At 45.7% G+C, this 12,485-nt stretch overlaps 1 protein-coding gene across 3 annotated transcripts in view; it reads left to right on the plus strand.

Moving 5' to 3' along the window:
* Positions 1-12,485, plus strand: part of ACTN1 (actinin alpha 1) — a 141,020-nt gene that overhangs the window by 95,586 nt on the left and 32,949 nt on the right. For all 3 annotated transcript variants that reach the window (XM_065404027.1, XM_065404029.1, XM_065404030.1), the window contains exons 7-8: positions 7,894-7,975; positions 10,090-10,175. In XM_065404027.1, the coding sequence (XP_065260099.1) occupies positions 7,894-7,975; positions 10,090-10,175 (168 nt within the window). The remainder of the gene's footprint in view (positions 1-7,893; positions 7,976-10,089; positions 10,176-12,485) is intronic.

Below are 12,485 nucleotides of genomic sequence, written 5' to 3' on the forward strand. Positions count from 1 at the left end.
AAGGAAATGACACTGCACAGGTGTCACTGAGGGCAAGAATTTGTGATACTTGGAAACTGAGCGTGTTAGATATAGAAATCATTGATGATATAAGCATAGAACCCCATTGCTAATGGATCTCGGTTCTTGCAATGGTGGGGGCAAGTGGATGGGACCAGTATGCAAATAAGTAGAGTGCAAAAGAGTTAATTAAATCAGCTGTCTGTGTGAGACGCTAACTGCACAATGCCTAATACTCCATAGAATCAATAACTTCCGAGGTGTTCGCTGTCTTGCAGAGCAGTCAGTTGTGTTTTCTATCAGTTTTAGCGTCTTGGGATCAGCACTTGATGAATAAACAGTGGAGCTGGACCCCATCTGTTTACACAAACAGCAGCAACAAAAGAAAACAGGTTAAAGTCAACCACGTTTTCATTTTTTTTTTTTTTTTCCCCCCTATTGGAAAAATAAGGCAGCTAAACAATGGGCCTTTGAAAATGAAAAATCCAGCAGGGAAACCACAGAGTTCCCCTACTAGAAACAAAAGCCAAATCACCCTGCTGTGAGGAAAGGGAAAGGAAGTTTGTCTGCTCACGCAGCCTGACAGCTTTTCAGAATGAAAATGAGTGGTTGTCCTGTCCACGTGGAGGGCAAGAACTTGGTCTGAGGAGGGTTTGACAACCCCTGCTCCTCCCTTGTCTTCTGCCCTTCTTGAAGAAGGTTAAAGAGAAACCTTCTAATGAGAGAAACTCATCAGACCTTTTCTACTGCTTCCTGTCCTCTTTCCCATGGTTGTTTTTCCTTCCCTGTGCACTTTTCTCACCACCATTGTTCCTTTGCCTCTTCCCCTTGCTCTTTTTGGCTTTGCCTAGACTAGGATTTAAAGGTGTCCTGTTAGCATGTTGTCTACAGCAAAGGGGTTGGCTGAGGGACACTGTCTTTAACACACGCTGAACTGGTTGAGCTAAAGCCTAGGGAGAGTGTAGCAGGCAGCCTTGCTCCAACTCTACCAGTTTAGCTCATGTTGAAGGCAGCAGGGGGCCTTCTCCACGCTACACTTTTACACCATGTCATCTAGGATGTTGCTAACATGGCTCTTTTTAAATCCTAGTCTCGGCAAAGCCATTTCTCCCTCCTCAGATCCTTGCCTTTTGTCTCTTCAGTTCATCTCACTTAGTTTTCTCCACCTGTCCCCTGGAGACTGCTGTTTCCTCCCAGAGTTTGGAGCCTTTCCCCTGGTACTGCTTCATTCCTGCTAGAGCTTTTGGATCAGTGAGGAGGAGGGTAGCAGAATAAAAGACACAGTTTATCATTGTAGATAAAATGAAGGGAATTGGGCATGTTCTGGACAGATATGTCTGAAGGGAGACACAATTGTCCACATAAAGGAATCTTTGAGATAAGCTGGGGGATTGCGCTCTTTCAGTGAAGCTCAGACTAGTATTATAATGGGCTTAAGAGGCAGCAGGAAAAACTGCCATCTTTGTAATGAAATGTTGACACCTGATGTCCTATTGAGCTGCTTCACTAAAAGCTGCAAAAGGGCTCAGCAGTTCTGGAGCACACCTGAGCCTTAATAGGCTTGGATGGCAGCAACTACTTGATATTGCAGCTACCTGTTTTGGACAAGTGATTGCTCTTCAGGGCTCTAGTTAATGGTAGGGAAGATGTTGGGGTGAATTCTCTTGGCACGCTGGCATGGGGCAGTTTGTCAGAACAGGAGTTGGGTTTTCCCTTCTCCCATCTCTCCCCTATCTTTAGCCTAATTGCAAACCACGTTTCTGATCTCTTCATTCAGCATGAAGAGTGAATGATGGCATAATCACTCCTCCAGTACTGTAATCAGTACATAAACTTGGCCAGTATAAGCTTCATATTGCCACGTTGGATGCTTCCTAATTTGTTTAAGACAACTCCTGAAAACATAAGTCATACTAATTGGATTTCTTTCGGCTTCTGCAGCTCTGACAGATACAGTAAGTGCTCTGTCTCTCCACTCCCACCTCCTTCCTGATTGCTGGTTGATAGAGGAATTTTTGTATTGGTGACACTGCAATAATTACCATGGTAACATCTTGTGATATGGGAACTTCAAGCTTACTGGAGGAGGAGAGACATCTCTGAGTGTGTGAGTCAGGGTTGTAGGGAGGGAGGGGGAACTGTGGGAGAATCTAACATGAATGTCTCCAGTCAGCAAAAGCAGAGTGCACAAGATAGTTTTTATTCTGGCCAGGTTTACCAACGATCACAGTTTAAATAGTGGAATCTTTAAACAAGTAAAATACAGCTTTCCTTAATGTTGGCTCAGACAGACTCTAGCAAGCTGTTCCTCTCTTCTTCCCTCATCTACCTTAAAGCTCATCTGAGGCAATTTGGTGTCAAGGCGCTTCTGCTGGGCCTTACCCCTTTAAACATCAGTCTTGTGTGTTCTTTGGGGTGCACAGCCCTAGAAGGAATTGGAGATGTTAGAGAAAGAGAAGTCTCGGCTTTCATTCTGTGCCAGTCTATCCAGGTTCTCCTATCACACCTGTCGCTGTGGCATATGAGTGCTGTGTTAAACCACATGACTAATATCTGTCACATATTAGTTCTTTCCTTGTTTTTCTCTATCTATGGGAAATCTGCTGCATTTGGATTTAAAATAACAATATGTCTGCGGTGCTGTGTGTATGTTTATATTAGTGAAGGTGAGGTTGAAGAGGTGCATGTTGTGTTTGGAATGGAGAATGGTGAGGTTTAGAGGTGGTTCTTAGAATCTGTGGGAGTTCATTCCACAGTCTTGGACTGGCCTATAAGACAGCTCTGTCTCCTGCATGAATGAGCTTCACCTTTGCAGTAGATGGCTCTGTTGTTCCTGAGAGGTGGACTTGTTGACCATAGTCCTCTTCCTGGATCTTTAGGCAATCATTCAGGTACAAGGGGACTGGATTGTTAAGCATTTTGGTGTGAGAGTACAGGGAGCCAGTGTAGTGAGTGAAGGACAGGTATGATGTGCTCACGATGACCCCTGTTGATGTGGAGATGTGCTGCTGTGTCTTGTAGCTCCTGAGGAACGTGCAGGTAGACTGCATTGCTGTAGCCCAGTCAAGAGGTATCACAGGTTTGTATTACTGAAGCCAGGTCATCACCACTTGTCTAGGAGGGGACAGTCTCCTAGCTAGCCAGAGATGGTGTAGTGCACTGCTCATCTTCGGTGTTGTATGAGAACTAATGTAAGCATGGAATACAGGGGCACTCCTAAACTGGACTGACTTGACTAATTATGCATCTTCCAACAGAAGACTGCACCATTGCTATACATTTCTCAAAGCATTTCTCTTTGCCAGCTCACATAGTCTGACTTTTGCTCAGGTTTAGCTCCCCTGTTCATCCATGAGCTAGTCTTTGTCAAACACTAGGTTGTTTGCTTGCAGTGGTGTGGTCATCAGCTTCGTTCCCTTATAGGCCACTGAATCTTGCATTTTTGTTACCTACAAAATTTATATATGTACGGACTTGTCTCGCTTTGTGTTCACTTTCGCACACAACAGGGCTTCCAGTGCTTCCTCTGGGAGAACTTCTACATAGTAGATCTTCCCTTCAGGAAACCCTTCCTGACTTTCAGCCACAAAATTTCTTGTTAACTAGGTTCCATTACGCTAAGCTGTACCCCTCCTATGCCAGGCCTAGATTCCTCTCCCTCCTTGGTGTTGGAAGGGTGTAGATGCTGTCTGATATGCAAATGAGTTTGACTTAATATTTTGCTCCTCCTTTTCCTGAAGGAGGTGTTGCTGAGTCTGACCACTCTTCAAAACACATGCTCAAACGGGTCTACAGTGAAGTGTATCAGTGCTGATTTTTGTTTTACAAGGCCATTTAAATGCCAAACTGTTTAATGCTCACTTATGACTGAGAAATTAGACTGTTAGCGTACATGGTGCTGCTTAATGTATGTGGTGTTTCTGTATAGTAATGGAAATGCCATGTGGGCTAGGGGACAAGTTTGTGATGGAGCCAGCACCTTGGATTTCTGAATTCTCATGCTTTTTCATGCAACAGTCTGGCTGAGAATTTAATGTAGTTTAATGCATGAAAGGCCTTTTCTTTTTTCTCTCTCAAGCAATGGGTCTAAGGCTCTGCCTTCATAAGGTAAAGGAATGCTGCTATAAATGTTGTTTGGAGTTTGCCAAATTCATGAAACATTGTGTATCCACAGACTGTAGCTGATGTAAGTGTTTTACAAGCACTGACTTACTAGCTGGTCCCAATCCCTGAGGTGAGGTCTTTAGTGAAGCACTGGCTGAACAGGCATGGCTTATCATGGTTTCTCCCCAGTGCAGATTGGAAACAAGAATGTTGCATGCGAATTGTTGTGTCCAGTCCTCTTAACTCCATCCCACAATGCAGTGCTTTGTGGCTGCCTGCAATCTAAAAGCACTGATACAATCACAGTTATGAGTGTACCGTGTCTGGACAAAGCAAAAAGGTGCCATCGAGCAGCATTAATTATTTGTGGCTACGGCTCTCATAATGACAAATGTGACAGCCATCAGTTTCATGCCAGCTGTGTCCATACAATGGTTTCCTCACTTAATATAGACACATCCCATTTAGATTAATGGACAAACTGTTTTCAGCCTTGCTTGGGGGGAGATTTGTTTTTTTTGGCAGTGGCGGGGAGGAGGAGGGGAGCTTAGGGTTGTCACATTTTGTCAGCCAAATGTCACTTTTTTTATTTTAGGCAGGGACCCAAGTGTTACGGAAGCAGGAGGAAGAAATCTCTCTCTAACTTGTAGCAGGCAGGAAATACAAGGGAAATGCGCAGACTGCATCTCTGTAGTCTAGCAACACTAGAAAATGACCTATTGCTGGCAGTGGTTGTCTGCAACAAAAAACAGTGCAACAAAAAACAGCACTGCAACTGGCCTCCCTTGCTCCTCATCTGGTGCTGAAAATCATTATCTGCAAATGTAGACAAGGCACTTTAAAACCAGCATAGAAAAAGTGACCAGTAGTAGCATGTTCCACCCGATCTTCACACTTTTTGAAATGGCACTGAATGCATTTTGGTTTGGTCTACACTGATACTTAGACTGTGTTCAGTACTGGGACTCTCCAGATGTGCTATTACAGATGGCCTTCTTGGCTCTGCGTATCTGAATGTATAGGAGTTAGAGATTGAAGTGCTTATTGTTAATTGTGATGCACTCCTTTTTAGATGTTGAATGTATTGCCAATAGAGTATTTTTGCCAGCGTCTCTGTGTGTGTCCGTTTCACTGATAAAGTTTGCAGATGACACCCAAACTGGGGGAGTGGTAAATAAAGAAGAGGCTAAGTCAGTTATACAGAGTGATCTAGATTGCTTAGTAAGCTGGGGCACAAGCAAACAATACATGTTTTAATACAACTAAATGAAAACGTATACATCTAGAAACGAACAATGTAGGCCATAGTTACACGATGGAGGACTCGATCCTTAAGAGTGGGAGTTAAGGGGCACAGAAAAGCCAAATGTGAAGGATGAAGAAATTCCATACAGTTTATCTCCTAGCACTGGGGAGAGTCAGGGCTACACCACTCTTGTATTGATGAGAATATGCTGAGAGAGACAGTCTTCACACTATCCTGAAAACCTGTTAGAGTATGTGCTAGTTAAACACTACCAACTGCCATGTAGACTCTCCACCAATAGAAGCCACTGGTTCCAGTGCCAACAACATAAAAGTTGATGGTATCTCTTTGGCACACAAATGGAATGATTTTTGGGAGCATAACCACCATGATTGTGACAGGTTTCGGCTATTGCGATATTTTCATAGAATAAAACTAAATCTCATTTCCATAGGTGTTTGATGCAAAGCTGAATAGTCTGGAGTCCGAGAGTTCTCCGACTGGTTGGGAGGCACTAGATTCTTGGTACCAATGTTTGAACACTTAATGATTTCTCACAGGGCTTTCTTTTTTGATGATTCCTGCCTTTGGAATTCTAGCCCCTTGTTTGGTCCTTTAAAGTCTAGTTATCGTCATGGTATGGTCAAGGCACACTTACTTTCTTTAGGATTTGACTGACTACCTTTTAAGCTCTGTAACTGAAGTGCATTTTTGCCCTGGCAATAGGTATAATAGAAATTAATAAAAATATGCTATATGTTTTCAAGGGCTATGTAGTGTCTGGTAAGTGGGGATATCTTGGATGGAGGTTTAATACGCATACAAAAGACAGGATCTTTACTAAAAAACAAAAAAAAGATCTTGTAGAGTAGGGATTTGTTCCAGGTGTCCTGGGAAACTGCCTTTTCTTCCCACTCAACTGTGTGCAATGAACTGTACACCAGTTGGTAACCGTACTCAAGCCCAGAGGTAGCTGCCATCATAGTGTTGCTAGATGTAAATAGTTGGTGAAGCATTTTGAATTTTTGGGGGGGTAAAAAGTGCTGTATAAATGTAAATTACCACTGTTACTGTCAATATGATATTACATCTATAGTAGGGCAAATTAGAGCCTTTTAATTAGGCTGTGAGGTATGCATAACTTTTCCTATTGTTGCATCTTTATATCAAGATGGAGTGTCTTTTTAAAATATATGTTCTAACTCAGTGGTTCTCAAACATTGTATTGGTGACCCCTTTCACAAAGCATGCCTCTGAGTGCAATCTCCCTTATAAATTAAAAACACTTTTTAAAATATTTAACACTATTGTAAATGCTGGAGGCAAAGCGGGGTTTGGGGTGAAGGCTGACAGCTCACGATCCCCACGTAATAACCTCATGACCCCCTGAGGGCTCACGACCCCCTGAGGGCTCACGACCCCCAGTATGAGAACCCCTGCTCTAAATCAAGCAGAAGCTATGGGCTTGATGCAGGAGTTATTGGGTGGAATTTTATGACCGGCAGGAGGTGAGACTAGATGATCATAATGGTCTCTTCTGGCCTTAAAAGCTAGGAATCCCCACACTCTTTAGATGCTTTTGTTAAATCTGTTTGCAAAGTTGACTCCTAACCAATCAAATGCATACGCTTGTGATTCCTGTTAATGCCATCAGTCACATGCAGGGCCGGCTCCAGGCACCAGCCGATCAAGCACGTGCTTGGGGCGGCCAATCTTGGGGTGGCAGGGGGCGCTCAGGGGGGGGGTTCGGTCGGGCGGCGCTGGGGGTGGGGTGGGTTGTTTTAGTTTTGGCGGCTGGGGGGGGGATTCGGCAGCGGCGCTCCGGGGGGGGGGGGTGTGGCGGCGTGGCTCGGCGGTGGGGGTGTTTAGCGGCGCTCGGCAGGAGATGTGTGTGGCGGCGGGAGGGTTCGGCGGCGCTCCGCGGGGTGGGGGAGGGGTGTTCAGCGGCGCTGGGGGGGTTCGGCGGGGGGGTTCGGCGGCGCTCCGCGGGTGGGGGAGGGGTGTTCAGCGGCGCTCGGCGGCGCTGGGGGGGGTGGGGTTTGGCGGCGCGGCGCTCCGTGGGGGGTTGGGGGGGGGTTGGCGGCGCTCCGCGGGGGGCTGGGAGGTTCGGTGGGGGGGTTCGGCGGCGCTCCGCAGGGGGCTGACATGATCGGCGGCGCTCCGCGGGGGGCTGGGGGGGGGTTCAGCGGCGCAGCGCTCCGCGGGGGGGGGGGGGGTGGCGGCGCGGTGCTGAGGGGGTGTGTTATGGCGGTGCTATGGAGTGTGGCATTCTTTTTTTTTTTTTTTTTTTTTTTTGCTTGGGGCGGAAAAAAAGTTAGAGCCAGCCCTGGTCACGTGACTGAGTCCCCAGGCACTGCTTTTAAAATGAACCCATTTATTTAATCTGTTGTGGTGCCTGCTGCATCAGTGGTTTCATGTATGTATTTCTGTCAATCCAACTGAGTTATCTGAAGCAAATCAAACAATGATGGTCTCTGGTTTCAGGGAAATATTGTTCCTCTTGTTGCATTTTGATGCTAACACTTTGGCTCTTCCTTTCCTAGGATGATCCTCTTACTAACCTAAACACAGCCTTCGACGTGGCTGAGAAGTATCTGGACATTCCCAAGATGTTGGATGCAGAAGGTAAAGTAGAATCCAATTTTTGTTTTTAATTTTGTTTTTTTCCAAGAGATTCTTCACCTCTTCTAGATGGACATGTATTGTTTCAGAGCTTCCTAATCTTGAATGCCCCCTCCATCACCACACCCCAAACAAATAGAATAAAGGTTACAACAGAAGTTTCTCTCTTCCTCCGGTACCCTCATTCTCCCATGTCTGCTCTGTAGTTTTTAACCTGGGGCTGATATAGTGGTCAGAGACACGTAATACTTGGATAGATCTATCTGACTGGGGTGGAGCTCCATATTGGACACCAAACTGAATTGTGAACCAACAGCACATTATGTGGTGGCCCTACATATAATGAAGGGGAGAAAACATCAAAACAGACCAACTTCAGTTATTTCCTAAATATTGTCATGGTATCATTGTCCCCATCGTACTGTTCTTGACACACATTGGCATCCCATCTCTGGCCCATAGCTCCCTATTAGTTACAGTAAAGGCTCCAATTTGGGTTGGATCTAGTCTTCAGTTCCCACAGACCAGACTCCTGACTACAAGAGTTTGCTTGTACCTAATACCAATTTGTCATCTCTGTAGTCGGAAGCCTGCACTGTCATTACTACCTTGTGTAAAGGTTTCAATTCTCTTGCCATGAATCTAAAATTTACCTAAGAGCTTGGTTTCCCCATATCCTTTCAAGATCTAGATTTAGTGGTTCAAGAGAGAATCCAGTGCAGAACATACTCTTCCCTCGATCCAGGATTTGTATCCTTGACCCTTTTTTGGTGTAGTTGGTCGCTGCCATTTAAATGAAGCCATTTGTTGAGGATTAGAGGAGGGTGTGGAGAACAAACTTGGCAAGAACAACTCTGCCAGTTTTCTCTAGATTTCTCCAACCCACTCTTACCATGTCTGGTACTGTAAACTGCTTCCCTCTGAACTGCTCAGTAATATTAGGCATGAGAATACAGCACTGACCAGTTCTGGAAGCAAAGGGAGAGATCCACTTTTTCAGAAGTGCCTCTTGTAGAAAGTAACTGGTTATCTGAAGGCATTTGGGGCAGCAGGGATTACCTTTTAGAAACATGTGGGGTCCAGTTTGGAAGGCTCCAACTCTCTCGTTTGCACTTCAGACTGCTGGCCAGGTCTTCATTTGTATAGTGGCTGTTTGCCCAAGGACAGCTGGCTCTGAAGAGGGAGGCTATGTTCCAGGCTTGGTTTGGGAAGTGAAGACCTGTGAAATAACACATCTCGGTGGTGGGGATACACACAATTAAAACTGGTTAACTAGCATTTGGACAACTAGCAATTTACTTTGCACACTTTTTTGATGCAGGGTTTCCAGCCCCAGTAACCAGTCATGCTTCCTCCTGCCCTTGCCCGCTCCTCATTGTTGTGATCCCAAGGAATCGCCATGTTTCTGGGCTGGATTTTATAAGACTGTCTTGTCCAGGTGCTCCCAAAGAAATCTACCCCAGAAATTAACTGAGTCTAGTTTTGGGAATGATAGAAACAGATGGTTAAGGCCATGCAGGATTTCTCCTGCTTTGTCAGAGTGGCTCTCCTTCTTAAAGGAATAGAACAAATGTGTGTACCTCTGCAGTGTAAATACCGATGGCCTGATCTTCAGAGGTGTTGAGTTCCCACCGACAGCAATGGGACTTGGAGCACTTGGCACCTTTGGAAAATCAGGCCATCCATATGTTGGGGTGGTTTGAGGGGCAGGAAAAAACTCACCTCAAGAACTTTTAGGGGACGGAGGAGTTGAATTATGCTAAAACTATAAACACAACAACAGCCTATTGGTGCTTTGCTGGGTTCGTCCCACTGATTCAACTGACAGCTCTGCCTTGGCTGGATCCTTCTAGAGAGGGATGAAATGTTCCAACACGAAACGTACTGCAATCCCATTAGGTTTGCCAGAGGCTAGATTACACCTCCTCTTGGGAGTTTTGTTGGTGAGGAAAGGGTTGCTGGGGAGGGTCAGTGAGTCCTGCGCAAAGAGTGTGCAGAGTAGGACTTTCCTGTGATATGTACGTGCCCCACACCAGGTGTCCTGACCATTCTGGCTCTCCTCCCTTGCTCTTCTCCCATCAGTCGATATGCTCTTAACTTCAGGTTTTTTTTGACAGACATTGTTGGAACTGCCCGCCCTGACGAGAAAGCCATCATGACCTATGTTTCTAGCTTCTACCACGCCTTCTCAGGAGCCCAGAAGGTATCGCAGGATTCCAAGCTCCCTCCACACAGCGCACCTGGTCCTGTTGCTAATGTCCAAACCTTTTTTCTTTTTCTCTCTCCTCTCTAGCTACGGGCATCTTTATATTATTTTTGGTAGAGTTGGCTGTTGGTTCAAAGTGGTGTCCCAAACATAATATTTTGGGGGGCAGGGATTGGGAGAGCACATCCCTACAGTCAGTGTACAGTAAAGCCACAGGGCTGCCGAGTGCGCATTAATCCTGTGGTACTGGGAGCTCTGCCATCCAGATTCCCTCTCAACTAGCTGAGCACCAGCTCCTGTCATACCAGTAGGACTAGAATTGGAAATCAAACCTAAATCTTTAACACACTGTTGCGGTGTGTAGGCCACCAAGGTAGGCCACCAAGCTTGCTCAGACACTACAGCATACCATCATGTGAGTTTATTTCTGATGATCCACTTTTTTGCGAGGGTGGGGAATTTTGGCTGGGCAGGAGGTTTCAGAAAGAGCACACATTCACTCGCCCTTATACACATTCACTACACCTGAGCTACAGGGTCTGTAAGGCCTTGTGTACACTACAAGGGAAATTCGATCTAAGCTTAGATCTACTTACCGCCGGGTCCACACTACACGATGTTGATGGGAGATGCTCTCCCGTCGACTCCTCCTACTCTTCTCAATCCAGTGGAGTACAGGAGTCAACAGGAGAGTGATCTGCAGTCAATTTAGCGGGTCTTCACTAGACCTGGTAAATCAACCACCGTTGCAAGCCTTAATTCTTCCTGATTCTCTTCACTTACTCCTTAGGCATCTGTGGAAGTATTTCTTCGACTAACTGAGCCACTGGAGGGATCACCCCAAATACGAAGCTACCACTCCTGGCAGAGTTCAGCATAACACCTATTCCTTTTACACAGTGAACTCAGCCCAGATTCAGCTCGGGTTTAAAGAGTTTATCTGACAAACCCTCTGGTGCTGTGGTTCTTGAAATAGAGGGGATCACATATTGCATCTGAGACACCTGCTTTTCCCTTTCTTTCCTCCCTTGTGTCTTCCCCCCCCTTGTGTGTGGAGGTTGGACAGGTGTGTCCTCGCTGTATTTTGCCAAGCAATTGCCTGATGGTGTGTAGTTACTTAAAGAAAATATTGCTAAGTGAGACCTGATAAATCTCCCTCAAAAATCAAACACACTTTAACTGCTTCAGTGCCATAGGATTAAGCAGTGCACACTGAAGCAGAGTGGGAAATACTCTGTAAGAAGGCAGTCTGATCTCTGCAATGGCCCAGCCACTTAAGACTCACAAGCCTTTCAAGAGCAGACTCTTAAAATGCTAAAGCAATAAATACATTTTATTCATTCTCATGGCTGGGTCAGGCCCACTGACTGTGGGGCTGTGAAAATATGTAATTTGGAGGTTGACTAGGAACAAGAACTGGATGCTGGGAGGAGAAAGGGGTGGTACCACTTTGATCCACAGAGCCAACCCTGCTGGTCACTTTCTGATCCGAATTCCCAGCTCTCCGCATGGAAATCTATTTGGCCTGTCCTGCAATGCATGATGGGAAGTTTTCTCCCCCTCTCTCACACCACCCATGACTGTTTATTTTATTCTATGTTCTGCTTCTTACTTTATCCTTTCAACCTCTTTTCCTTCTTTGCACAGATATTATAGGCCCGCTAAGGCCGGATGAGAAGGCCATTATGACCTATGTTTCATGTTACTACCACGCCTTCTCAGGTGCGCAGAAGGTGAGACATTACTCCTAACAAAACCCTCCCTTTTCTGTTCCCTGCCCCCCCAACAGTTAAGTCTGAGAAACATCCCAAACCTTTGGTCCATGAACATAGAGGCAGGGAATCCCATGCACTGAGCAGTCTAACCACATACATAGCTGTTCTGGGACGTATGATCTTTAACCTGGCTGAAGTAATATGAGGAAACTATGGATTCAGAAAGTGTTCTTTAAACATACTTCAGCTCTTTCCTTTATGCCTCTCTCTGCATCCACTCCCATGTGGTGGACACAAGATTACTGCCCAGGGTGGGCACAACCCCACTGACCAAGCTAACAGGAAGAAATTGACCTTTGGACTCCATCACTCCTGACTGGATGATGTGTATCTCAAAGCAGCAAGCTTAATTTCCACCTTGTCAAGCATAGTCTTGTTCTGAAAGCTGATTAAGATGGGACTGTTGAGGGTCTCATTTTGCAGCTGCCAGATTCCCTCCCTACTGAGCTCACACTGGGTCAGTGGCCTCTTCCTGGGCAAATTTCCAATGATATGTGAACTACCTAAGAGGAAGTAGCCCATAATTTCCTAC

This window comes from Emys orbicularis, chromosome 4 (genome assembly GCF_028017835.1).
Source record: "Emys orbicularis isolate rEmyOrb1 chromosome 4, rEmyOrb1.hap1, whole genome shotgun sequence".
In the NCBI taxonomy this organism is placed as follows: Eukaryota; Metazoa; Chordata; order Testudines; family Emydidae; genus Emys; species Emys orbicularis.